General features: G+C 40.1%; 1 protein-coding gene across 1 annotated transcript; it reads right to left on the bottom strand.

Annotated features, from left to right (window-relative positions):
- Positions 1-4,691: 4,691 nt before the first annotated feature.
- On the bottom strand, positions 4,692-25,626 carry LOC119738769 (urocanate hydratase-like). The gene is made up of 18 exons (XM_038213722.1): positions 25,398-25,626; positions 22,095-22,225; positions 21,716-21,809; positions 20,935-20,994; positions 19,771-19,899; positions 18,288-18,349; positions 17,665-17,731; positions 15,654-15,835; positions 14,970-15,020; positions 14,197-14,259; positions 12,658-12,837; positions 10,998-11,095; positions 10,360-10,435; positions 9,780-9,901; positions 8,166-8,236; positions 7,309-7,507; positions 6,566-6,747; positions 4,692-5,088 (listed from the first exon to the last, which is right to left on the bottom strand). The coding sequence occupies exons 1-18, from the start codon at positions 25,521-25,523 to the stop codon at positions 4,951-4,953; spliced, it is 2,031 nt and encodes a 676-aa protein (XP_038069650.1). The 5' UTR covers positions 25,524-25,626; the 3' UTR covers positions 4,692-4,950.
- Positions 25,627-25,985: the final 359 nt, after the last annotated feature.

The following is a 25,985-nucleotide window of genomic DNA, read 5'->3' on the forward strand; positions in this document are numbered from 1 at the left end:
ATTTCTGAAGTGGGAGCATTTACCATTGGGGTCTATGGAAGTTTATTTACTGGTCTGTTACCACAAATGGGTTACCGCCATCTTGAGTCCCATCATTACAGTGTCCAACAAAGGGTTCTCCCGGTGGTGGGGTTTTGTGTATTTTGGGGAGAAAATACATGGTTGGGCATTAACAGTTTTGTGGAAGTGGGTTGAGGTATTTCAGAGTATCGTTGTTGATGTGTTTGTTGTTTCTCATTTCTATCAGTGTGCTGTGAACCATAGTGATGGTTTGTGGGGTAATGTCTTGGTCCAGTTGGGTGTAATGATGGGACTCAAGGTGACGGTAATTAAACCCACTTGTAGATAGTCAGAGTGGTTCATAATGCAGATGCCCCTGCCTTTGTCATATGGTTTGACTACGATGTCGGGGTTGTTTTTAAGATCGGATAGTTCTTAATTGTGTGGTTATGTTTTTATGGCTGATTTCTTAGCCTGATGTGAGCTAGTTCGAATTTAGTGGCTTCAAGGTATTCTTCTGGTGCTGCACTTTATAGTTTACTTTACTTTTATACCATGTTTGAAGTACCATTTATCCATATATTTCATTTTTATATTTTTCTGGGAATTAATAGTTTTATCCTTTTTCTGTTTATTTTTGGTGGCGCTCTGAAATACGTACATGTAGTATCTTTATGTTCATTTTAAAAATATTCGTTTTTGTCTTTGTCTACCTCAAGATACAATTCTTGACAAAAAATAGGGTATTTTAAAGTTCTGCCTGTGTGCTTTAAAGTCCTACGTCTTGATGTCAATCGAATGAAAAATTCATTCTAAGAGTCCTTTCGTCTGATGTTGATCAATTAAATGAGTGTTTCTCGTGGTTCTTAGAGGGTAATTAATATTTCCTTGGTTTGTATTGTTGGATTTGGGTGTGTTCATAATTCAGTATACAAACAATGTATTAAAAAAAAAGTAGAACCTAAATTTTTGGAGTGATCTTTATTTCTAGTTAGAAACTCTTTCATTATGTTATACAGGGTGGCCTCCAATACACTTTTCCAGACGCAGATTTCTCAAAATTGGGGAGACATATTGAAATTGTTTGAAAATATTCCTAAACTTCCAGGTCTTCGTGGCATATGGTGAAAATGGCATTGAAAATAAAGCCTCAATTAAGAAATGACGGCCATTTACAAAGAAACGGTAAAAAAAACCCCCGTTTTTGTCCACATGCAAGTCTATGAAACTTGGTCAACACAATAGCACTGCGTGCACAAAGAACTGCCATAACGATGGCCACACATGTATCTCATACAAACGTGTGGATAAATTGTTTTTGACCATTTTTATGTAAGTGGCCGTCATTTCTGAATTAAGGCTTTATTTTTAATGCCATTTTCACCATATGCCACCAAGACCTTGTAGTTTAGGAATATTTTAAAACAATTTCCATATGTCTCCCCAATTTTGAGAAATCTGCGTCTGAAAAAGTGTAAACTTTTTGGGTGGCCACCCTGTATGGTAATGGATATTTTGTGTGGTGATTGGTTTTAATGGCGATGTCTGTAATATATTATACAACACCTGAATAAATCCCTGTCATCTGATTGGTGGATCGTTGATCACATGTCATTGAATTATTCGTACCAAAGCACGGCGCGCGCATGGAAGTACTATTGCACCGTGATTAGAAGTACCATTGCACTGTCACTGCACATGTTGCCGAAGGTGGCGCTGTGGTGTTTAAATTGGCAATAAAAGTTCTGAACTTATTGAACTGTTTAAGTTCTAAACTTATGGAAAAGTTTTAAATTGAGATAAATTGGCCCGGGTTCGACTCCCGGCTCAGACCATAGTGAGTAGAGTTGTGCCTTGGTTCTCTCCTGTGCCACGAGGGTTTTTCTCCGGGCTGTCCGGTTTTCCTCCCTCTGTAAAAATCAAACACTTTCGATCTCTGCTGTGCTCTGTGGCCAGACTTGACCCCTATATGGTGGCTGCCCAAGGTGCCTTTACATGCCTTCGGCTTGACAACGTAGCCGCCTCCTTCGCAAATCAGCTTCTCAGTTTGATTAAGGATGATTAGCCCCCACCCCCCCCAAAAAAATTATTATTATAAATATTATTGTAACAACACTGGATGAGGGGAACTGCAAAAGAAAATACTGGCTTTTGTGCTTTTAAGATATTCTTTATTTCACTCAACTTTTGAGAAAGACTTTTGAATTTAAAGGACTTTTGCATCATTTCCTTGACAACTTTGAGAATCTTTTACACGTTGTAGTAACACCATGCTCCACAAATTGTTAAGATGCCAAAATAGGATTTTATTTTGGGAAACGCCACACAAACAAGAACAATTCAGTGATGTTTTTAATATCCAGAAATGTAATCTTATGAATGTCCACAGACGATAATATAATTTCTTTTAAATGATTAGACATCTGTATTTCCTTTCAAAATGGAAACACCACCAAAACTATTTCAGATGGAAGACAGTCAAAACAAGACAGAAAAGGAAGAAAAAATTAAGCATTACAGGAAAACATAATTCAAAATGCTACAAAAGTTGGCTCTCATCAACTACAGAAAACCCTGAAAACCGTTAAAACTAAACTTAAGTAAAATGTGCTTGTAGGAAAAGGCTGTGGGGTTTTCTTCAGTCAAATAGTTGGGATGCTTTGCATTCCTCCTACTTTCCAAATCTGAAGCAAATTTTATTATGTCAGACACTGGTTGTTTCGTTCTGGCGTCCACTCCACTGTTGCCCAAATAAATTTGTTTAAACTCTTAAATATGAAAGAAGCCTCAGCACTTTACCTCATATCTCACTACAGTGCGGAAATGAGTGCCACTATTGCCCAACATAAAATTGAGCTGAACCTGATACATCCAAAATAAAAAAAAAATTGGGGGGGGGGGTTAAAATATTTTATCCTCGCATGTGATTACCTGATTGCTCAGTCACCAAGCCCCTTAGCACCGGTAGAAGCATACGCCAGGTATTGTTCAGAATAAATTTTGGGGAACAGTTGTTCTGTACAATTCAGACCATATTCGATTGGGTACCATTAATTTTGTGCACTAGTGGTTAATTCGTGACATTACTTAACCTGCACAATAATAGCAACGTTTGTAGGTGATCATGTCTAGTCACACTAGGTAAAAATATCATTGGGATCCTTACTCCTAGCTCCTTGCTATACATGATGATGCGTGCGGCTATCTTAACCTGCGATGCCACTGACTTGATCGGCTGGTATCCATGCTAGTCCATGCTAGTCCAAATATCGGTAGCCGACATGGGTCCCAGCCAAGGTAGTTGAACAATTGGTAATTATGGTTCTCATTCAAACTTGCTTAGGCTGAGAAAACAAATAATAAGTAGTTTCTTGTCATGCTTCTTTCTTTTTTTTAAATGAAGGAAGCAGGCGCTTTTTCCCTCTTTTTTTTCCCCAAGATGGTAGATTTTCCAAGGTGGCAGATGGATTCTTCATTTTTCTCAACTATTTTGCCAATACAAAATTATACCCAAAGAAACCATAACCCTTTTCTACATAGCTACTTTTTTTGTTGGAAATAATAAAAAGACAATGTATTGACAATGTGCAAAATATATTGGAAAGGTATGAATAAAAAAAACAAGCAAAGTAGTGTTAAAAAACACAAATGCCCCGCAACCATGCCTATTTCCATGGCATAACACCACTCTATTAACATCAACTTACCTGGATCACATGGAACATTCATTGACATCGTTATTGTTTTCTTTAGGCTATATATGTAACGTACTGATGCCAATGATCCCATAATTAATTTTTGGTTTTTGCTTCTCTGTTGGGAAGTCATTGTATGTGATTTAAGCAAACTGACTGGATATTTTCAGTCTTAAGCAAGACATTTCTCAAAGGCAAATCCTTTTAGCATAATCCTTTGAGCATTTACAAGGCCTACATGGAAATAAGAATTTTTAAATAATCAAAAGAAAATATGGTTATTTGAATAAGCTTGAGTTATCATCATGACATCATTTCTTTGGTTTTTAATAATGAGAACAGTTGGCCCATGGGGTCCGAAAGTGACTCAAAATCCTAAGAACAACCCACGGAGCTGCATATACGTGTTCATGTACATGTACTACGGTGCAGGTCTCAAGTTTTAGTGTTACATGTACATGTGTTTGTTGAGAAAACTTTTTCTGTTTCAATTTAAAATATGACTGTCCAAGAAAAAAGGGTGGAGAAGCCACATTGATTATACAAAAAACATGTATTAACTGTACAGGCCCCCCAATATTTTAGTGAGTGATTACATTTGCACATGTATGGTTTGGTAAAAAAAAAAAAAAATCCTGGCCTTTGTCTTATGGGGTCCAAACTTATTCATTTTCTATAAGTTATACTAGCAAGCTACCTTCATTGTTTCAAGGTATACATGGACATACAATCCAGATATCGCTGTGGAACCAAATGTACACGCACGCACGCACACGCACGCACGCACACGCACACCCACATGCATGCACAACCCATACATAGTACTGCAATAGCTATAAATGCACGCACACCCACACGCACACAACCACACACACACACGGACGGACAAGGCGGAAACAGTAAGCCCCTTTGGCTTCGCCGGCGGGGCATAAAAAAAAAAAAATTAAGAAGGCGGCCGGGAAAAAAGGAACCGGACAGGAATGGGAAACAAGTTGGTTTTTTTTACTTGGTCTACAAAGTGGGCCATATGTCTGAGAAATTTGCTCAACACACATATGAAAGACAAACATTTTCAACACGATTTCTTAATAACGAGAAATGAATACAATGCATTCTGATTGCATGAATAGGTTTCCTGCCGTGTTCAAATAATCTGAAAAACCCCCTAGCCTAGTTAGTTTTGGCAAGAACCCTAGCCTGCTTAGTATCTGAGAGACCCTTTCCTAGTTACATTCCGAGAGACCCTCCAGCCTAGTTATTTTCTGAAGGCTCGATCCAGGACGTCTGATTGGACGTTGTGGGGCAAGGTCACCTTGAGCTTGCTATTGGCCTGCATGGCGTGGCAGATGGTCTCCTGGGCTTTGGTGTTACCTGACCAACTCCGCCGAGCAACCTGTAAGAAATATCAACCACCACAAAAAAATCAGATTCATCACCGACCTAGGAGTTCTTTCTGATAATTCTGTCTATAGACTAATAAGGGTGACGGCCATTTTCTGCGGTGGCACCGGGCTTGCGCGAGTCGTGCTCAGGTAGTACGCACGCACTCCGGGCCCCTTCGACCAATATGCAGAGATGAAACTTTTCCGATTTTAATCGGAAATCCGACTTTTTGAATTTTCCAACGAAATTTCCGAGTTTCTAACAATGTGTCCCACAAAATTTGATTTTGTAACGATTTTTTCACAAAATGTCATTTTATTTCAATCATAATTTCGAAGAAAAGTCGATGGAAATGGCACGTTAAAATCATCGCGAACGTAGTTTTAATCTCTTTCACCAGTCATTATTGGAGTGTTTCAACGGTAGAAACACAGGCCATAACACTGATTGGAGCCTTTTGCGGCTGGACAAAAGGTTAAACATTGACGGGTGACATGGAAAAATCACTGATTTTTCCCCACGTACGAATGCAAGTGGAGTAGTGGAGTTGTGTGGTTGAATCATGGACATGATTGAAGCACCATGAACGGTGCCTTGTCTTTCGGACTTTTTCCTCGACTTTCTCAAGTAAGAAGTGAACTTCTTTGTTGATGACTCCATTACTCTAACCGTACTTTCAGGCGTTTTATGCAATGAAAACACTGACCATTTTTTTTCCATCGTAAAATTTTGTTTGAATCGAAAATAAAGCAGGAGTTGGTGTCCAGAAATTTGGCATGAAGTGTATTGTACATGCATGTACATGTGTGTAACTGCAGCGCGGCCCAGATTTCGGACATGTATTTTTGTTCGGCCTATTTTCTGATTTTTTTGCCATAAGCCAGTTTCATCTCTGAATATGGTTACCAAAATGCGCTTGCGCCTTGTCTTTAAAAACACGTGTGGCATGCGCGCGGATGTTGCGCTACCTGAATAATGGCTTGTAATTTTGTTTCGCCGTATTGGCCGATATTCTGTCTTATAATGCAGTTCTTTCACTACAGAGTTAATTAAGTGTCTTTATTTGAATTCAAAGAATCTGGAATTAATGAAAAGCTATATATACAGCAGCTAATTATTTCCGGCAACTACTGGTTTGTGTTGATGTATCGCCTCGCCATACATCAATAGTACCTACGTAAAAAAGAAACTTACTAGGCGAAAGTCCTGTCCTTGTAAGCCGTTTGACAGATACTGCCATCATCGTATTGACGTGATCATTTTTTTTGGGGGGGGGGCATTTCAATGATAACACATCCCATCATGCTCAGGTCACAGTTGCAGGATGGGAGATATTTTCATTGAAATGCCCCCCAAGTTACTGTGTGATCACAAAGATGGCAGTATCCTCGAAATGGCTTATGACCTCATGAATGCTGATGTACACATAACAAAGAAAAAAACATTACAAACATTTTTTTTAAAATGACCACGATGGCCACACCTACCCCGTTACTGACGTCCCAGGCTAGCATGGATTTAGCCCTCTGCTCCGCCCTCTCTCCGCCGTCCAGCATGAGACCGAACCCTCCATTGATGACCTCGCCCCAGCCCACACCGCCCCCGTTGTGCAAGGCCACCCAGGTCGCACCGCGGAAGGAATCACCTATCACGTTCTGCACGGCCATATCTGTCACATCATGGAAAAAAAACAACACACACTGAAAGTCACTCTTGACATGCTGAGTTCTCTGTGAGGGCATTTTTTATTATTGTTTATTACAATGATGTATCCTCGTACGAATTGCAGAGGAACACAGATCTGCTCTCTGATATGACGTCAAATCACATGAGGTGGGCATTTCCATTATGTAATGTCTGTGACAGAACTGTTAAGAGCTCTGTGATGTGTATCCCCAGTCAGGTTTGGCGCTCCACCGCCGTGACCCAGGTTCGATTCCCGCCTGGGCCAATATGCGGATTGGGTTTCAGTCCCTGCATGATTCCGTGGGTTTTCCCCAGAATATTTTCTGGGGTTTTCCTCCCACCTCTAAAACTGTAATTGCTTCTCATTGTCTTCTCTCTACAGGTTTCTTCAGGCTTGCGAGAGCTACAGTACCTGGGGGGGCTTTTGCGGAATCCTTGGTTTCATAATTAGAAATTTAGTAATAATAATAATAATAAAGCCAGCCAAAAATACAATGGTGCTCAAACCCTAAAAGATAATTGTCTAAGCATCCGTGTCATATACCTGCACAGAAAGCCGAGCCGTCATAAATGTTGGATGTCTCGCGGAAGGGACTGTCGGTACCGCTGACATCGTGGTGATCTCTGCTGATGATGACCGGTCCGCGAAGTCTGCCCTCGCTGACGGCTTGGTTGAAGGCCGACGCGATGGCCATACGACCCCGCTGATCTGAGTAGAGGATCCGAGCTTGGGAACCGACAACCTACGGATACCAGGAAGACAAATGTCATGTGATTATAATGAACATGCTGGTCGTTGGCAGCTGGCACTTCTAGGCAAAGCAATTTGCTCAACCCAGACTTTATCTGCAGAGGAAAAGCATTATACAAGCCCAACATCATATGATGTATACCAATTAGCATATTATGCTTCTAAAGGCACAAACATATTTACATTTTCAGTAATTTGTCTTAAGCCCAACCTGAACTTAGGCTGTGGTAGTATTCCAAAGAAGTAACAAAATTAAGTGACTGCAGAATTTACGAATATCTTTGTCCAGGTTAACTGGAAACAGGTCAACATAATGAATTTCAAGGGTCCACGTTTTTTTCCCCAGAATTTAATTATTGTTTTCAAACTTTAATCAGTGTTTGACAAACTATATCAGGGGTGTGAGTGACCACTGATAAAAAAATAGCTGAAAACAGCTGAAAAAGGTGTAAAAAAGCTGAACTTTGGAAATCTCCTATACTTTTGTACACAGTGAGTGAGGGAAAAGAGCTGAAATCCAAAACAAAAAAGCTGAAATCTGAGATTTCACACCCCTGGTATATTTACGTGAAAAGACTGAACCAATCCATTCTCCAAGTTCCACTCTGCCAGTGAAAAAAAAAATTAACAATAAAAGACTATGAGCTTACTAGTTTGTGCTTGGAAGCCTCCTTGATCCAACGGATGTTATCTTCATATTGCTGTTTGGTTGTCTCTGGAACTATGGAATAAAACATTCCAAGAATACTTCGGATTAGTACTTAAATTTCCATCAATGCTCATCCTTAAGACTAAATTAAAAGACACAATTTACTTGATAAATACAATTTTCAAACAAACCACAAAGAGAGACTGCCTAAGTACATTGGGATAGTTTTAAAGTTGAACCATGAAACTGACTGGAGCGAGGTTTGAACCTGTGACCCCCGGATTGCCGTTCTGGTGCTCTACCAACTGAGCTATCCAGCCCTATGTTGGCGATTCCTCATTTTTCCAATGTCTTTATTCAAGGGCACTAGTCAGTAACCATTAACCCGTATTTGCCACGAGATCATGCACCCAAAGTTAGCAATGTCACTGGTTCAAACCCCGCTCTAGTCAATGTCCTTGTTCAATTTTTAAAATTATTACTTCCATAATATTATACATTATTACCTCCATAAATAGCGACAATTAAACAGACATAAGAATGAAAGAGTTCCAAATTGAAAGGGAAAATACAATATATGCAAACATCAAAAAATAAAACTACCAAATCATTTTGAAATACCTTGCTGGACTGTTAGTGAATGACAGTGTAAAGCATCCTGTAAAATCATGGCACCTGGTATACTGTCATTTTCAAGAAAAGTGGTATTTTTGTATCAATTTCCAATGCTGGTCGGCCGACCAGCGTTGGAAAAAACTGGCTTTTTTTCAAATACTGGCCCCAATTGACCATCGCACTTGTTTGCAATCGATTACACACCTATGAACGGGTACAAGCCAGCTAGACTGGTTCCCTGACCTTACAATTCCCCAATGTATGTAAACTGCTCTGTTTCTTCTTATATGGAGTCAGGGAACCAGACTACAGGAAAATGATTGTTTTTCTTGGTTTTTATAGCATTTTCGAACCCAAAACCTCAAAAAAGTCAGTGTAACTATATTTGCTATATATTTCCAACCCCGCAATTCCATCCATTTCTGAAAATTGCAGCAAAAGCAAATGATGTATATTCCCTTGAAGCCATTCTTTGCCAAAATTAGCACAGAAGAATAAGGTTTGGTTTCATCAAAAAGATATCCGCAAGCTTTTGATTTATTTAAAACTCTCCCTCTCTGACTGGCTAATTCAACAAAGCCATCCCAGCTGTCACAGTCAGTCAAGTGACTGTTTGTAACAGTTGAGTGCTCCTTGACTGCATAACTTAAAGTAGGATTGACTGGCTGTGACTGTTTATTTCACTTGATACAGCTTTTGTTTGACTGGAGGTGATTGACAGGCCAGCTGCACGTACCAGTTACTTGTCTGTTGAAGGAATTTGACTAGTCACGGTGCCTACTGGAAATATGATGTGACTGTTGGTGACTAGCCTGTGTATAAGTTATGGTAAGGGGTGTAGATTGAATTTCTGACTGTCTGTGACTGATCAAACACTAGGAGGGTTCTCGGGTGAGGTGAAGAGCAGGTGGCCAGCTTGTCACAAGGCAACAGATTACAAACACATCTGTCGTTTTGGTATCAAATTGTCTCTGACTTTAATTCAAGCATTTATACTAACCTCCTTGTTTGATGAAGTCTTCCAGCACGGTGGTCGCTATGTCGTCCGTGGTGGCGAGGTCATTGGGGTCACCTGACGTGCAGACCCATCGGAAGGGGCCAAACCCAAGTGAAAATATATCACTACGGAAACAAGACCAACATATGAAAAAACTATAAAACTATATCCAGAGGTTCGTGTTAAAATGAAAAGTTTTGCAACCAATTTTCTGTCCAGATTTGTTGGCCTAACACAAAGACCTTTTACTACACGAATTGGACATTTTGTATGGGAATACTCTCACAAACTTACATTCAAAAAACAAAACCACAAAAACCCATCAAAACAGGAAATCAAGGTCTGTTTTGCATCATGCAGCGTGAATTCAGACTAATTCTGAAATAACAGAATTCCATCTAGCCCTCCACTAACGTATTTTCCTTTTGTCTTTTTTTCTCTATTGTTTTCAGCCAGTAATACCTCCTTTAAACTTCAGAAATTCACAAGAAGTAATGAAAATTGGCTGATCAAAAGCAATTTAACCGTCAAAAAACAAAAAAAAACAAGCTCAGCCAGATTTTTGAAAGATAAAATGTCTCACCCCATGATGTCTTGGACGTACGAGGGATACCTGAACCTGTTTCCGGTCTGATCACCTTCTTTTTTTACATCAGCACCTGTTTGTTGAATGACCAAATAAAAAAAAAACCAATTTAACAACTTATAATTAGTTGCATTTTGGTTATGAGAGCTAAAAAATTAAACCAATGAACAAAGTCGGGAAAAGACAATTGAGGGGTGATAAGGTTACAAGGGCAAGTTTCGAATTTCCAGCAAAACTGCATCAGAATGCAACACACTCAAGCTATTTTCATAAAGTTGTGGGAAAAGTGTATTTATAAGCAAAATTATTGCATTTTACAATTTATCCTTTGTATAAAGGGCTCCGAGCACAAGTACCCCCTCAACGGCAAGAAAGGGAGAGTTGGGGGAGACCAAAGGGAGAGACATTCAAACGCATTGATGATAACGCCTGACGCTCACGCGAAAGATGCTGTTGCTTTGTACACATTCAGAATAAAATCAGTCGTGCGTGAAAGTGGTAAAAAAGCGCCCTCTCGTGTTCGCGCACCGAGCCTATCAGCCCACTGATCAGGGGTATCACAGTGACCTCCGAAAACACTGCTCCAATGGGAAAGAAACATCAAATACTGTTATACATTTTTTTGTAGAACCAACCTGCTCTGCTAGCCTCCAGTAAGAAAGCGTTGCCGTAGTCAAAGAAGTACAAGCCTCGATCGGCGAGCTTGTTGATGGCAGTGATCTGACGACGCAAGCTGCAAAATGAAAAGGATTTACAGGAGCCGTCATTCTTAAGACGAAAGAAACTTGCATGAATATTTGATCGCACTCCTTACCACTCACAAGAGCTCAGTAGTTGCTCACTCTTGGTAGTGCACAAAAGTACGCCTGACCAATTCTGATCCGATTCTGAACAAACCCGTAGGGTGTTCACGTTAGGCCAGGCGTACGGCAAAAATGTGTTCAAGTCTCACTTTACTCTATGTTCATCACCACTGAAAAGTCGTTATGAACAAGACCAGAAAAACGAAACTTTTTGCAGGCTGTGTTTTGTGGGTGTGGCACCCTAAAAAATAAACTTAATCTTCTTTTGTGTTTCTTCTTCCAACCCTGCGTGCTCGTGTGTCCCCAACATGTTTGTTTCTTGTACCACTGCCATTTGGCTGCTGAAGATGATCTTGTTAAGATCAAGATCGCAACATCTGGCCGTCTTAAAAAATTTTTATTTGAAAAATATATTATTAGATTGAATTGCTAATTCCAAAGTACTATGAGCTTTTCAGTCAGACAATGCACGATTAAGTAGAGTCTTAATTGTAATAATAATAGTGTTAGAGAATATCCATCTTTTGCCTTTTACATTATGAAAACCACATTTTCATTATTTATAGATTTTATCTGGTTTTCAATGAATATGTTAAGTGTCGGTTGTTTAAATGCTCTCGTTTCTGTTAAATCTACAATCCGAATGTATTTTAATCCTCATATATGTAATATTTTTTAAGATTGCCCATTGAAAATCATCCTTAAGGTGACATGGCTACCATCAATAAATAAATAGTAACAATAATAACAACGTGTATTTATACAGCGTACATATCCAGCAATATTGGTGCTTAAAGCTATAGTCCATCATTTGCAGCTATCTGAAAAGTAACTGCCGTAATTATTGTTGAAAAACATACTTGGTTGAAAGATAGTAAGGGGACTAAACCCCTGTGAAATTATTCTTTCTGGCAAGCTGTCATTTTAAAGTAATCAACGAAAGAAGGCCTTTCCAACGGTGCTTCTTAAGACGCACCGTAGGAAATTTCCGTTAGTAGTTTGTTTTTTTATTCGGCGAAGCGCGCAAGCGTTGACACGACGCACACGCGCGCGCGGTTGCTATAATTCATCGGATCAGTGCGCGACATCTCGTAGCTGCAATCGGCTCAGTTAGAACATGGAGCTATAAAGCTCCATGGTTAGAACGGCGTGTCTCGGACGCTGAATTCAGGCCCAATTCAAAACATGATTCAGCAACTTTTGATTTGAAATTGAGATCCTAGAATGCTGTTTTTCTCAGAATATACAGCTGAAACTGAGCTGAAACTGCATCAGGTTAGTTGTTCAGTATCCTTCTTTAGATTTTGAGAACTTTTGTTGCTTCAAACGAAAAAAATGCACAAATTACAAATGATGGACTATATCTTTAAGAGTTTAAAATAGGTTTTTCTTTCTTTTGTTTTTGTTCCATAAGTTCCACAATATACAGTTTTTTTTATGCTGTTGACACAAAATTGAAAAAAAGAAAAAACCAGTCAATCAAACCACCCACCTCTCCTCAACCAGGTTGCGGAACCGGACTGGATCCTGCGCCATCATGACATTAGCCTCATCAAAGCTCAGCTGTACGGGGTAGTAGCCGCCATTGAAGGGGTTATGACACGAGGTCTGGTCTGAGCCCAGGTCCACCAACAGCTCACCCGTGCTGTCATATTCGGCTGCTACTCTCTCCCTGTGGAGGGAAATGGTATAGTCCTGGTTAGTATGATGCACATAGTTCTGGGACAGTTCATTAAGTCTAAAGGAAGTTTTACCAAAATTAGTTGGAAATTGTGAAACTACTGCTACTCTCTCCCTGTGGAGGGAAATGGTATAGTCCTGGTTAGTATGATGCACATAGTTCTGGGACAGTTCATTAAGTCTAAAGGAAGTTTTACCAAAATTAGTTGGAAATTGTGAAACTACCGCTACTCTCTCCCTGTGGAGGGAAGTGGTGTGGTCCAGGTTGGTACAGGGCTGCACATAGTACTGGGACAGTTCATTAAGTCAATGGGAGGTTTTGCCAAAGTGAGTTGGAAAGGGGGCATGTGAAATTGTCATTTCTCTCTCCCTATGGAGGGAAATGGTATAGCCCAGCTTGTTAAAGGAATGCATATAGTACTGGGACAGTTCATTAAAGGGAATATACAACATTTGCAAATATCGAAAAATAAAACTACCAAGTTTTTACGAAATACCTTACTAGGATGTTAGTAAATGACAGTCTAAAGCATCCTGTAAAATTATGGCACCTGGTGTCAAGTCATTTTCAAGAAAATGGTATTTTTGTATACATTTCCAACGGTGGTCGGCCGACCACCGTTGGAAAAACCTAACTATTTTTCAACTACTGCTCCAAATTTATAATTTTTTGTCAGTCCAAATTTTGTTTGCTATTGGTTACATGTTCATGAACGGGTGCAGGCCAGCTAGACTGGTTCCCTTACCTTACAATTTTCCCGACATCTATAAATTGATCCATTTTATCTTTAGTGGAGTCAGGGAACCAGACTACTTTAATAATTTTGTTTTTCTTGGTTTTTCAAGCATTTTCGAACACAAAACTTCAAACATGTCAGTTAAACAATATTTGATCTATTATACTAACCCCTCAAATAGTTCATTTCTGAAAATTACAGCAAAAGCCAATGATGTATATTCCCTTTAAGTCAATGGGAGGCTTTGCCAAAGTTAGTTGGAAAGGGGAATGTGAAACTGCCGCTACTCTCTCCCTGTGGAGGGAAATGGTATGGTCCAGGTTGGTACAGGGTTGCATATAGTATTGGAACAGTTCAATAAGTCTAAAGGAGTCTTGACACTTCTGAAATTATTTTTTTCCCTCTAATTAGAAAACATCCTTTGGAAATGTACTCAATATTGGTGAAAAATTGTCAGTATATCTTATTTAAACCAAATGCAGCACGTGTTTTGTACAAAATAACAGTTTCAATGTGCATTTTTGATATTTCAGTTATCACAAGGTCTGGACGAATTGCAAGAATTGTTTTAGAATGAAGTTGGGAGAAAATGCATCCTACATATGAATACATACCAAATGTCCACAATGTTGCCATGGTAACCGATACTGAGAGCCTTCTTCTCTTTCCTTGCTTGCCTAAAAAATTAATAAAATCAGATTTAATATTCAAAGTTATTTAAATTAATTAAAAAGCAAATCAACATATTAAAGAATATAAAAAATACAAATTTAATAATTATGTACACGTTAAACCTAATTATCAGCATCCTGACTGCAACGGGTCTTAAACGGAGTGTTTAATACCAACCAAGCACATATTTATTCCCATTCAAAATTACCTTTTCAGTCAAAAAAACAAATCTTTTCGGTCCACAAACCAAAACAAGTCAAAACTAGACGTTGCCAACCATTTTGTTCAACAATTTTCTGCATGTTTTATGAAACACCCCTCTGACTCTAATATGGGATGTCCCTCTACAACTCCTTACCTTATAAGGAGATTGGCGCACGCGTCACTCGTACTGAGCGATGTCGCGCAGAACGCACCTGGGGCGTTGCGTTGTGAATTTAGGATTATAAAATACTGACTCACTGGTAGTATTGTGCATGTCTACGTGAGGATTGTGAACGTTCAACCAACAAAACGGTAAGAGGCACTGGATTTTTAGGAGTCCAAATTTCATGTGACACTGGAAAAGTGTTTAAGACCAGCTAGCCATGTCTTTATCATACGTTTAAGACCGGCCATGTGACGGGCTCTCGACCAATAGGAACGGGTAAACTGTCTTAGGTATTTATGAATAACAGATATAATAGAGTTAGAAAAAGAATGTCGGTTGACCTACTTGATTCTTTCGATGCAGTCATCCAAGTTATCAATCATTTCCATCACCCAACTGCAAGAGAACAAGAAATTTGACGCTTCAAAACTTCAGAGCGTTGTATCCATTGCGCATTAAGGTCTTTCTGCGTATACATGTATTCTCATTTTACTCAAAAGTGAAAGCGTATTGGTGCTCAAGGCGCTACATCATTATTACCCTGCTCATTGGGCTAATGAAACCTTCCAAAGACAATCTCAGCTCCCTGGGGAGTATACAGCTGGATGCTGCCATTTCGGTTCAGAGCAGATTAAATCAATCCCAATAACCATCTCTCTGCCCTCACAGGTACCCATTTACTCCTGGGTGGAGAGAAGCAATGAGTGACAAAGTGCCTTGCCCAAGGGCACATGCACCATAACCCCAGGCTGGACTCGAACCCACAACTTGCAAATTTACCCGCAGACCACGAAGTCAACGCTCCAGACCACCAGGCCATGGCACTCCACAAAGTAACACTTGGTTTAATTTCAAATTTGATTTATTTAATTTGAAAAAAGTACGGGGGTGATCTTGCCAGAAAAAAAATACATTGCATCACGCAAAAGAAACATGGCTCGACCTTTGGGCTACAATGAGTAGAAAGTGAAAAATAAGCAATGCCGACAAAAATATATTCAAGTCAGATCGAAATTCCAAATCCCGTACCCTTGCTTGTGTCTCTTGACCAGTGCCTCTTTGCTGACCTCTGCGATGACCCCAACGCAGCCGCAGATGACCGCTGCCTTGGCCTGAGCACCGCTCATCCCTCCCAGGCCCGACGACACAAAGACCCGGCCTCTCAAATCACTGGTGCCCAGCTGCTGGCGACAAGCGTTCAGGACGGTGATCTGTATGTGGTGGCAAGGGAAGTCAACAGTTTGAGAGTTTTCACTGGCCAAGCAGTAGAAAGATATACATGGTGCCTCAACCCGTATGAGTTTCATTTAATTTCAGCTACGCACTACACAATTGTCAATTGAGCACAACAACATTTTTGGACACTGTGACCAAGTTCCTTGCCTTGATCAATTCAGTCCTGCGTTAAGTAAGCTGTGTAAAATCCTTCATGATATGAAAAGGGCTGCATGCAGATGGGATTGGAATCAGTTGCCTGGCTATCAGTCATCATGGCCAGACATCAGTTTAATGCTCAAGAGCAAATGATTCCAATCCCGAACCACATCAGCCTTTTTTTTCTCAGCAAGCAGGATTTTACACAGCTTACATAACACAGCACTGAATTGATTAAGGCAAGGAACTTGGTCACAGCATGGTCACAGTGTCCAAAAATGTTGTTGTGATCAATCGACAATTGTGCAGTGATGCGCGTCTGAAATTCGTAGAGGTTGAGGCCAAGGCTTAGGAGTATCTGCACAACCGACAATTTTCAAAATTAACCTCATGGTTTTGTAGTTACTTTAAAAACAGTCGGAGGGACACTTTTTGGGGGGATATACTGTAGAACAATCAGGTACAACGCTATCACTGTACACTCACGAGGCCCCCTTCAACGGGGAAAGCATCGTGTACGCTACTGAACAAAGAAATTACTCTGTGACAGATTATCTGAACAATAGCTAGCACAATGCTTCCGTCGTTGAAGGGGGCTTTAGTGTGTGTGCAGTCATTGGTCTTGGATAACCATAACAAAAACCAAAGTCAAGCATGGAAGTTTGTTTCCAGTTCCATTATTGGATCAAATAAATGGAAAGGTACCATTTGAGAACTTAAGTCAAAGAGCTCATAGCATGGAGGATAACCTCTGGAAACACACTGGAGGCAGCAGAAATCCGCAGGCACCGCGGAAATCGAGGGTACGGGCTGGCCCAAGTGTACGACCACCTCCTGTCGTCTAACCAAGCACGGTCACGTGACAGGTCACAAGACAGGTCACATGACAGGTCTAGTGAGGGCCTCAGTAACGCCAGTTAATAAAGACACCGAGACGGTGTCGCAAGCTCCTGCAACGAGCTCTTAACCCTAAAGGGGCCGGGTTATTTTGACCATCTCTCAGCGGGGGGGGGGGGGGGGGGGGGGGGGGGGGGGGGGGGGGGGGGGGGGGCGGATTCCGCCCCCCCCCCTAAGATCTCGGCCATCGAGTGACGAAAAATTTTGAAACTCGGCACATGCATAGAGCAACTCTTCCTAAACATACCCAAGAAATTTCATGACTATAGGTCAAAGGGTTTTGGAATTATGGCTAATTAATTATTCATATGTACGAATGGTAATTCTGCTCTGTGTACACGACGTATATGCGAAAATTCAGTTTTCACGGCGTGTAGCGCCGGAAAATTTTTCGCTACGCGGCAACCCGTGGTCCGATTTTTATGTTTTTGGTATCAAAAGATGCGCAAAGCTCGAGGCTAAAAAGTCATAACAGCTCGGGTCGCGAAAAAAATTTTTCTAGAGGCTATCACGGAAAATGTTGAAGGGGGGGCGGATTCCGCCCCCCCCCCCCCCCCCCCCAGCCCCTTTAGGGTTAAACTCAAGTCCCAAAAAGGTACCTTTCCATTTATTTAAAAACCAAAGTCTCTACGAAAAATACTCAGAGTAAGAATTTTTTTTTAATTACTACGTTTTTGTTGAGCCTGTGAGCCCCTGGCTAACAACGGGGAAAATTTTACAACACAGTAATATTATGGGAAGGAATATTAAAATACAGAATATTTCTTACTGTGGTTCCATGCACAATGCCTTGAGGACCGATGTAGCAGAAACTGCCAGCAGTCATTTGGCCGTACCTAGATATTCATTGGGGAAACAAATGAGGCATAGCCATGGGTAATATGTTAAAGCCGTAGAGTTCTACTAAAACGGAAATAAAGCTAACCGGTTTTATTGTAGAATTACCTTTTCATAAACTATTTACAGTCAAGTCTCGTTATTAAATACAAACTCGTTCGGACCTAGCCAAATTGTTTGTTATATCAGAATTTTGTATTAAGAGGAACATCAGTCCCATTCATTGTGCACATAAATGCACAGTCGGGACTAAGATTTTATGTTTGTTATAACCAGAATTTTGCATTAACAGAGCTTGTACTAACGAGATTCGACTGTAATTGTTTCCAGTGTATGAGTAAATCACATGAACCATCAAGGATATAGACATATTTATAGGATGGAATTAACTTCGGGGAGATGTAATTTCGTATTTTTTAAATTATTTTTTATTGTTATAGATATGAGACAGCTGATTAAATAGTTAAAGTTATAGATATGTATGTACCAAGTAGCAATTTTAGATTTTTTTGGGCAATTTGCATTTTCTTGTAAAATAAAAAACTAATCACTCACATAGTGACACCCAAGCCAAAAAGTCGATTATAATTGTCCCTTGAAGAGTAGTTGGGTACCATCTGAAACAAAACAAATTTTAAAAAGATTAAATATAACAGGGGCAAATTTCACAGGTTTGCTAAGCACAGAATATATCTGTTGAGCAAAAACCGGTAGAGCGGCACAAATATGTCTGGCCTAATTTCATGGCGCTGCTTAACAGTTAGCAGAAAAGTTGTGCTTACTTTATCAGAAAAGGTATGCTAACCTTAAGCACTATTTCACAGCATGGACGTGTTAACGGTTGCGTGCGCATGGCAATTCCTACAATTTGACACTCACGCGCAGGTAAAACCACGTAATTAACAATTTCAGTTTCACGAACTGACACCGGTAGTGCGCGCACACGAACTAGACACTCGCGCGCAGGTAAAACCACGTAATCAACAATTTCGGTTTCACGAACTGACACCCGGTAGTGCACGCGCACATCGACACTGACGCAAAATAGGAAGATTTTCGTTTTTCACAAAATGACACCCAAGCATGATGCGGCAATACAGAACGAAGAAAAATGGATTGAAAGGTTTGACACGAATTTAATCCATCTGTATACTTGTGTGCCTACACAAACCTTAATTAAAAGCTTTTTAATTGGTGAAATTAAGGTCAGTGTCAGTTCGAGAAACCGAAAATGTAAGGGGTGCGCTCTAAAAGTGCCGCACCGTGGAGGATGTCAGTTCGTGAAATCCAAAATAACCCTGTTCTGTAAATACGTGCACGTGCAGCGCACTCACGCCTAACTGATGTCAGTTCGTGGTGCCAATGACAAATTGCCTAATAATTTGCTATAATTTGCTATAATAGGTTGCTATAATTCGTCGGATCAGTGCGCGACGTCGCGTATAGCTGCAATTCAAAACAATTCAAAACATGATTCAGTAACTTTTGATTTGAAGTTGAGATCCTAGCTGTTTTTCTCGGAATATACAGCTGAAGCTGAGCTGAAACTTCATCAGGTTAGTTGTTCAGTATCCTTCATTAGATTTTGAACACTTTTGTTGCTTCAAACGAACAAAATGCACAAATTACAAATGATGGACTGTGTCTTTAAGCACTTTTTCCCTCGAGGCAGTCAATATTTGTATATCCTTTTTTTTTTGGATGCATGGCAGCTTTGGCTTTGCATCGGGCATCATGTTTCCCCTGTGAGTTAACAACCCCTAGTTCCATATCACAACAGCTGATTGTTAACAGATAGCCTGTAGTTGGGTGCCGTGGTATCATGGAATCACATACCATGCCATAAGTGACGACAACCCTAGGAGGGGCAAGCCCCCCTCCTTTGCCCCCCCCCCCCCCCCCCCCCCCCCCCCCCCCTCGCGACACCCATGCATGGAGATTTCTATAATTACGTCACTGATTTAAGCACTTTTTCCCTCGAAACAGCTGATTGTTAACAGCCTGTAGTTGGGTGCCTTGGTATCATGGAATCACATACCATGCCATTGGTGATGACAACCCTAGGAGCATCCAGGTGACTTGGGAACAATCCCATGGGATGGCCTGAGTACAGCGCCAGGGTCTGATCTTCTGACATCTCTGACAAGTAGTGCATCACCAGACGAAACTGGTATGAAAAAAAAAAGCAACGTAAAAAAAAAAATCGAAACAATTAGAAATGAGTATGTCAGCAATTGCAGTGTTATGAAAGGACGTGTAATGTCCATGACAGAGCCAATTAACCATGATATCTCATTAAGGATTCAGAGAAAAATGATCCAAAAATCCAGGTCTGTAATCTCACTGACCATTACTAGATGATGGATGTATAAGATTTGAAGTTTTGTTTTTGACATTTTCAGGTTTATTCACTCAGCTCTTAAAGGGAAGATACAACATTTGCAAACATCGAACAATAAAACAACCAAGTTTTTAAGAAATACCTTATTAGGATGTTGGTAAATGAGACCCTAAAGCATCCTGTAAAATTATGGCACCTGGTGTGAAGTCATTTTTAAGAAAATTGTATTTCTGTATACATTTCCAACGATGGTCGGCCGACCACCGTTGGAAAAACCTAACTATATTTCAACTACTGCTCCAAATTTACCTTTTTTCAGTCCAAATTTTGTTTGGTATTGGTGACATCGTGTTCATGAACGGGTGCAGGCCAGCTAGACTGGTTCCCTTACCTTACAATTTTCTGGCAACTATAAATTGATCTATTTCATCTTTAGTGGAGTCAGGGAACCAGACTACTTGAACAATTTTGTTTTTCTTGGTTTTTCCAGCATTTTCGAACATAAAACTTCAAACAAGTCAGTGTAACAATATTTGATATATTATACAAACCCCTCAAATACACCATTTCTGAAAATTACAGCAAAAGCCAATGATGTACATTCCCTTTAAAAGATCTGTCATAAACATTACTACATAGCGCTGGAATTTACTACCCATACGTAAAGTTGTCAAGATAACTGGTGGGGCTCAGTAAGGGTGGTGTTATCAAATGAAAATAAAAAACAAGTAAGTTCTGAAATTCTAGAAAAGACACTGGATCCAAGCATACTCATTTAAGACAATGTCCACTTAACTATATCAACTTTGTCAATGACATGAGCCTTTTTGAGTTCACTTTTAATTTTGAAAGTTTACTTACCTGTGCCCAGTTGGAAAAGACTTGCCCATTGCCTCCGTAAGTCACTAGCTCGTGGGGAAACTGTTGTGGCAACATAAGCAAAACAAAATGACCATCAAAAACAATACCCAATTGATTTTTGGGTTTTTTTCACATCTTGGTTATTGGATTGACGCAGATCACAGGTACACAGAAAATAATGAAACAATTATTAACTCTCGTAAGAACTGCTTATAAAAACAAAAATCTTGACAGCGTTAGCAAGCCTTTTAGTCTGGCTGTCTGAACTAAACAGACCTACTGCGAATTGTAGCCCTAGCAGTGTGAAATTTTGTTTTAAATCGTACTGAATTTTCAATATTGACGTTTCCCTTTTCCTTAATCTAGAGAATATTCCTCTCTTACAAAGATTATAGTGAATGGGACTGTCGGTTTTTTGGTTTGTTTTCCATTGAAAATTGGTTGCACGCAATGGGGGTCAGTCCCAAGCACGCCTGTTTTTGGCTTTGTGCCAGCCCTGGCTTTTGTCATCTGAGAAAAATGTCACGTCCACACTTTGCTTGTGAAGGAAACCCAGGCATCGCAAAGCATTGTGGGTAAAGCAGTTTCCATTGTCAATGTACGTGCATTCTATGTGCACGTGTCATAAGCACTCGAAAATGTTGACCCAGATCATTAGGTATGCGTCCAATGAGAGCAACAGAAATTGGAGGTCACAAGACTTGGTACTCAAAGTAAGCTATCTGGCGCCCTCAACAGTTGTTGCACAGACCCAATGAAATGTAATTACTTGTTTTTATACCTGAGCGACTCTTGGATCCAGATTGTTCATCATCATATGCATGATGCCAGCCGCTTGTCTGGTGTTACACGGATAGTCATCAATGGGATATGCCCTGCACATGAGACAAACCAACCAAAAACAGTAAATTTAAATATTCCAATTTGCTGTCATTTGCATAACATTTGCATAAGTCGGATGGATTAGTACATTAATTAACTTTATTCAAGCACTCTGACAAATGTGGATTCAGCTTGGTACTACATTAGGAAAACTGATTTTGAAAAAGAAAACATGCAGTTTTACATGAAGCAGTCTTCAACAAAAGTTGAACATCCATACAACAAAATGTAAACGATAAACAAAGATACTACTTGATTCATGGTAGTAATGACAATACCTCATTTCAATATCTGGGCGAAAGCGGTACATGTAGATGTGGCCGTACTCTCGCAGTTCCTCTGCAAACTCTGGTGCCAGGACACCATGAAGTTCCGGTGGGAAATAGCGCAGTGCATTTTGCAAAGCAAGCTGCCCAATGAAGATGAGAAAAAGAACAAAAGGTAAAAACGATGCAACGGAAATGAAACTGAAAAATGAATAAATTAATTGGTAGTCATTCTACATCTACTTTATAATTGGCTAGCCCTTGCCCAATAAATTGTGTCTCAAAATACTGGACCTCCTCCATATTTAGAGCCACATAGCGATGCACGCTGAATTTCCTGAAAAGTTGTCTTCCCAAAATCCGAAATCTTTTTTTGTTCTCTTGATAATTGATACAGAAGCTACTTACCCAGCAAATAACCAGGGAAATCAAAAGGTCAAAGGTGCATGACCCATGACCTAAAATAAATCATACAGTCAGTTTGGGCTAACTCTCACCAAAGTTTCTCTGAAAATTACAGGATTACTAGAAGTCTAAAGGGCTGAGGCGTAGTACTGAGAACCCCCTTTGTTTTTTTCTCTCTCTGCCATATTGCTGGGTACAGCTTATCTAGCTCCCAGACCTATGTTCTTGAAACTCAATGGTTCTTGAATCTGGAGTGCTGAATGGTATTAAACACATAGCAACCAATGAAACCTGGTACAGATGTTTTTCTGGGATGACGTCAGCCCGCTCCCACCTATTGAAACAAATCGGGATTGATGACTAAACTGCAACTTTCAGCACACAATTTAAGAAACAAATTTCACCATGCAGAAGGAAACGCAGGGGAGTTGTAATTTTGTTGCAGAAAAAAAAGTGAACGCTCGGATTTGAAGTTAACCCGCATGCAAAATATCAGGCTGAATGATTCCGATGAAAAAAAACGGAATTCTTCCAGTAGGCTGGTGTTTGTGATGTCACTTCCGGTCTCTGACCTTAACGACAACCTAGTAGTGGTGGGTGAAAACAAACCTCGCCACCATTTTGACTGTGTGTGTGTGTGTGCGCACGTACACAAACATGCAGCATGTTGAAGTTATTCTGGTTGCTACGGCCGGGCCTGTATGGTTTGTCTTTTTTTTTTTAACCGAGTGGAATATCATTATCAGTTCGGATGTTTGGATCCGAGAATTCTTAACATTTAGGCATAATTTATTAGGCTGACTAATAAATACCATGATCGATCAATAGCCTTTAATATTCCTCATCTCGCCTGCTTCCTCTATTTAAGCTTCCAGGCCTTCCCGCATCCCCACCAATACATCCATGCAAAAAGGCCATACATTTGAATTTATCCTCGATCCTCCTATTTCTGCGGGTGCATACCTATGTTCCCCAATACCGATGTTCCCTGAACTCCTTACCCTATAACCCTAACCCTAAACTAACCCTAATCCTAATCCTAATCTTTAGGATTTCGGGGAACATCGGTATTGGGGACCACAGGTATTGGGGAACATCGGGTAGACCCCATTTCTGCGCAGATAAGGCTTTGCAACCAAGAAGCTTAAAAATAGCTTAAAAAGCAACCGCTCCTTTCCTCAAGAAAACTTATATTGTTGGCTTACGATCATCCACCATACCGATTAACAAAGCGAAATCTCTTTATTTGTGGCAGCCAAGCAAGATTTCCAAAGCGTGCTGTTATGGCGTTGTAGAAAAAAATCCTGCCTTACTCTACGCAGGGGAGGCTTCATGAAAAATCTGTGCTGTCCGGGCCATGTAACTCAATATAATAAATATTTATTCCTTAAAATGTGTTAGACTCCTGGGTTTAAGGAAAATATATTTCCTTGAGCTTTTCAAACATTTTCTTTCTTTTTCCCTTCTTATTTTCAATGCCAATACACTTTTCATAATTTCAAGATTAATTTCAATATAATGGTTCAATCGTCAATAGATAATTGTTAATTTATACAAAGGCCTTTATACATAAATACATTTTATACATATTTACCTATTTAATGTAGATCCCACTTTTATATTGTTATTTTGATCATCCCAATCAACAGAGGCAACTGTCAAGATGTCAGATTTTGATAGTTCTGACACAAAAAAAAAAATAATATAAGAAATGTGTCTTTTTGGTTGCACTGTAAGTTTTACACCCCTGTAGAAACTGCAAAGTATTATCTATGACATAACTATAGTACTGACGACAGTGGGAGACCAAGAAAGGTCACCGTACGGTTTATTTTCAACTTCTGCAGGCCCGGAAGCATCTGCCTCCATTTTTACTTTATAGGCCTAGTTAGCCTAATCATTTTTTCTGTAAAAAGCAGATTTTTTTATTTTCATTTTTTTTGCCTCTTACTGGTAAAACCTTCACTTTCCAATTTTTTTCCGGCTGCATGATCCGAGTGAAAGTATATCATTTTTAGGATGCACGCATTGCAAAATATAAAGACGAGTGCATAGAAATACAACTAGGTCGACTAGGAGTAGGAGCGCGTACCTTTAGGTCTGACGATAAAAGAAGGCAGTGGATATTTTGCCGGAGACGGCAAACCTTTAGTAAACGTTAGTTTGCCGGATATGCACTGAACATGCGCAGTTACTGGGTTTTTTTTGTACTTGAACATTTTCCGGTGACAAATTTTAGTCTGGCTCCATGCCAAAATTATCATTGTAACCTCGTATTCACAAGATGGGATTCAGACCATTTTATAATTTCGGACTTTATTTCCCTTTTAAAAAAAATCCTCCAGAGCCACAAATGTGAAAAAGAAAATGTAATACTCTGCAAAAAAATGTTTGAGACATGTTAAAATAATAAAAGAAGAATATTCTTATTTATTTGGGGATGAGAAAAACAAACTTTAAAATGTGCTACGGTCGGAATCGAACCCGAGTCATCCCGCTTACTAGAGCCTTTGCTTAACCACTACACCAAACATGCTACACAACTTTTGGTGGGAATTTAATACATCTTATAATTCAGCCCTATCTTAAAGAGTACAGCGCCCTCTGTTGATATGGATTGCCGCCGGCAAACCTTTAGTAAACGTTAGTTTGCCGTCATTACCTCCGGCAAAATATCCACTATCATAAAAGAAAGAGTAGGCCCACTCAATTGGAAGAAGTGTTCGACTGGTTGACCCACATGTCCTTAAAAAAAGAGCAACAAACAGTCACAATGAGCCAACACCCCCACCACACCCCCTTCATTGACCAATCATATCCATTCATTGGACCGTCAGTGATAGATTAGCAGAATAGGCCCATCCACGATCCGGTAATCCGTGCCGCGCTGAGGCAAACCCAGCCACTCACCCTTTCCTCTTCGGGCGTCAAATTGGGCACCCTAACCGGTGCATGTGCAATGTTGCTATCTCTTGGCCTCGCTGGCGGCAGTGGGTCGAGAGGAAGACCATCACAAATCTCCTTCAAAGAGGCCATTTTGACTAGTGGACACGTCGCCAAGAGGTTATGGGTTGATGGTTGATGTAACAAGCGATCTAATCGATCGGTTATGAGTTGATGGTTGATGCAGTTAACGTAATAGCGCCCCCACACATTAGATAAACATGCCTCTGTAAATAATACTAGCGCCCTCTACAAAATCAGCGACCCAAAATCTCTAAAATATATACTGTATGGAACAACTTAGTGCGGAACTTCTTGAATTCCCTCTGTCTAAACGGACTCTCCCAACTTAGTTTCTTCAGGATATTGATGTTTAATTAATTTAAACATCACTTGGTAAAATCCAAGCGGGGAAGGGTGGGTTGGGCTGGGTTTCAGGGAACTTAAAACTAATTCCTGGGGGGGGGGGGGGGGTTTGACGCGTAATGGCAATTCCCACTACCCAATCGATGTTTGTTTGAACTGTAATTTGCTCTTTTTGTAGCAATTAAAGAG

This window comes from Patiria miniata, unplaced genomic scaffold, assembly GCF_015706575.1.
Source record: "Patiria miniata isolate m_02_andy unplaced genomic scaffold, ASM1570657v1 HiC_scaffold_3, whole genome shotgun sequence".
Lineage (NCBI taxonomy): Eukaryota > Metazoa > Echinodermata > Asteroidea > Valvatida > Asterinidae > Patiria > Patiria miniata.

Coding starts and splice junctions, on each gene's coding strand:
- LOC119738769 (XM_038213722.1), bottom strand. CDS start 25,523: ATGGCCTCTTTGAAGGAGATTTGTGATGGTCTTCCTCTCGACCCACTG. Junction 20,995..21,715: donor TGGATCCAAGAGTCGCTCAG/GTATAAAAACAA, acceptor TTGCCACAACAG/TTTCCCCACGAGCTAGTGAC. Junction 14,260..14,969: donor GACTGCATCGAAAGAATCAA/GTAGGTCAACCG, acceptor TTAATTTTTTAG/GCAAGCAAGGAAAGAGAAGA.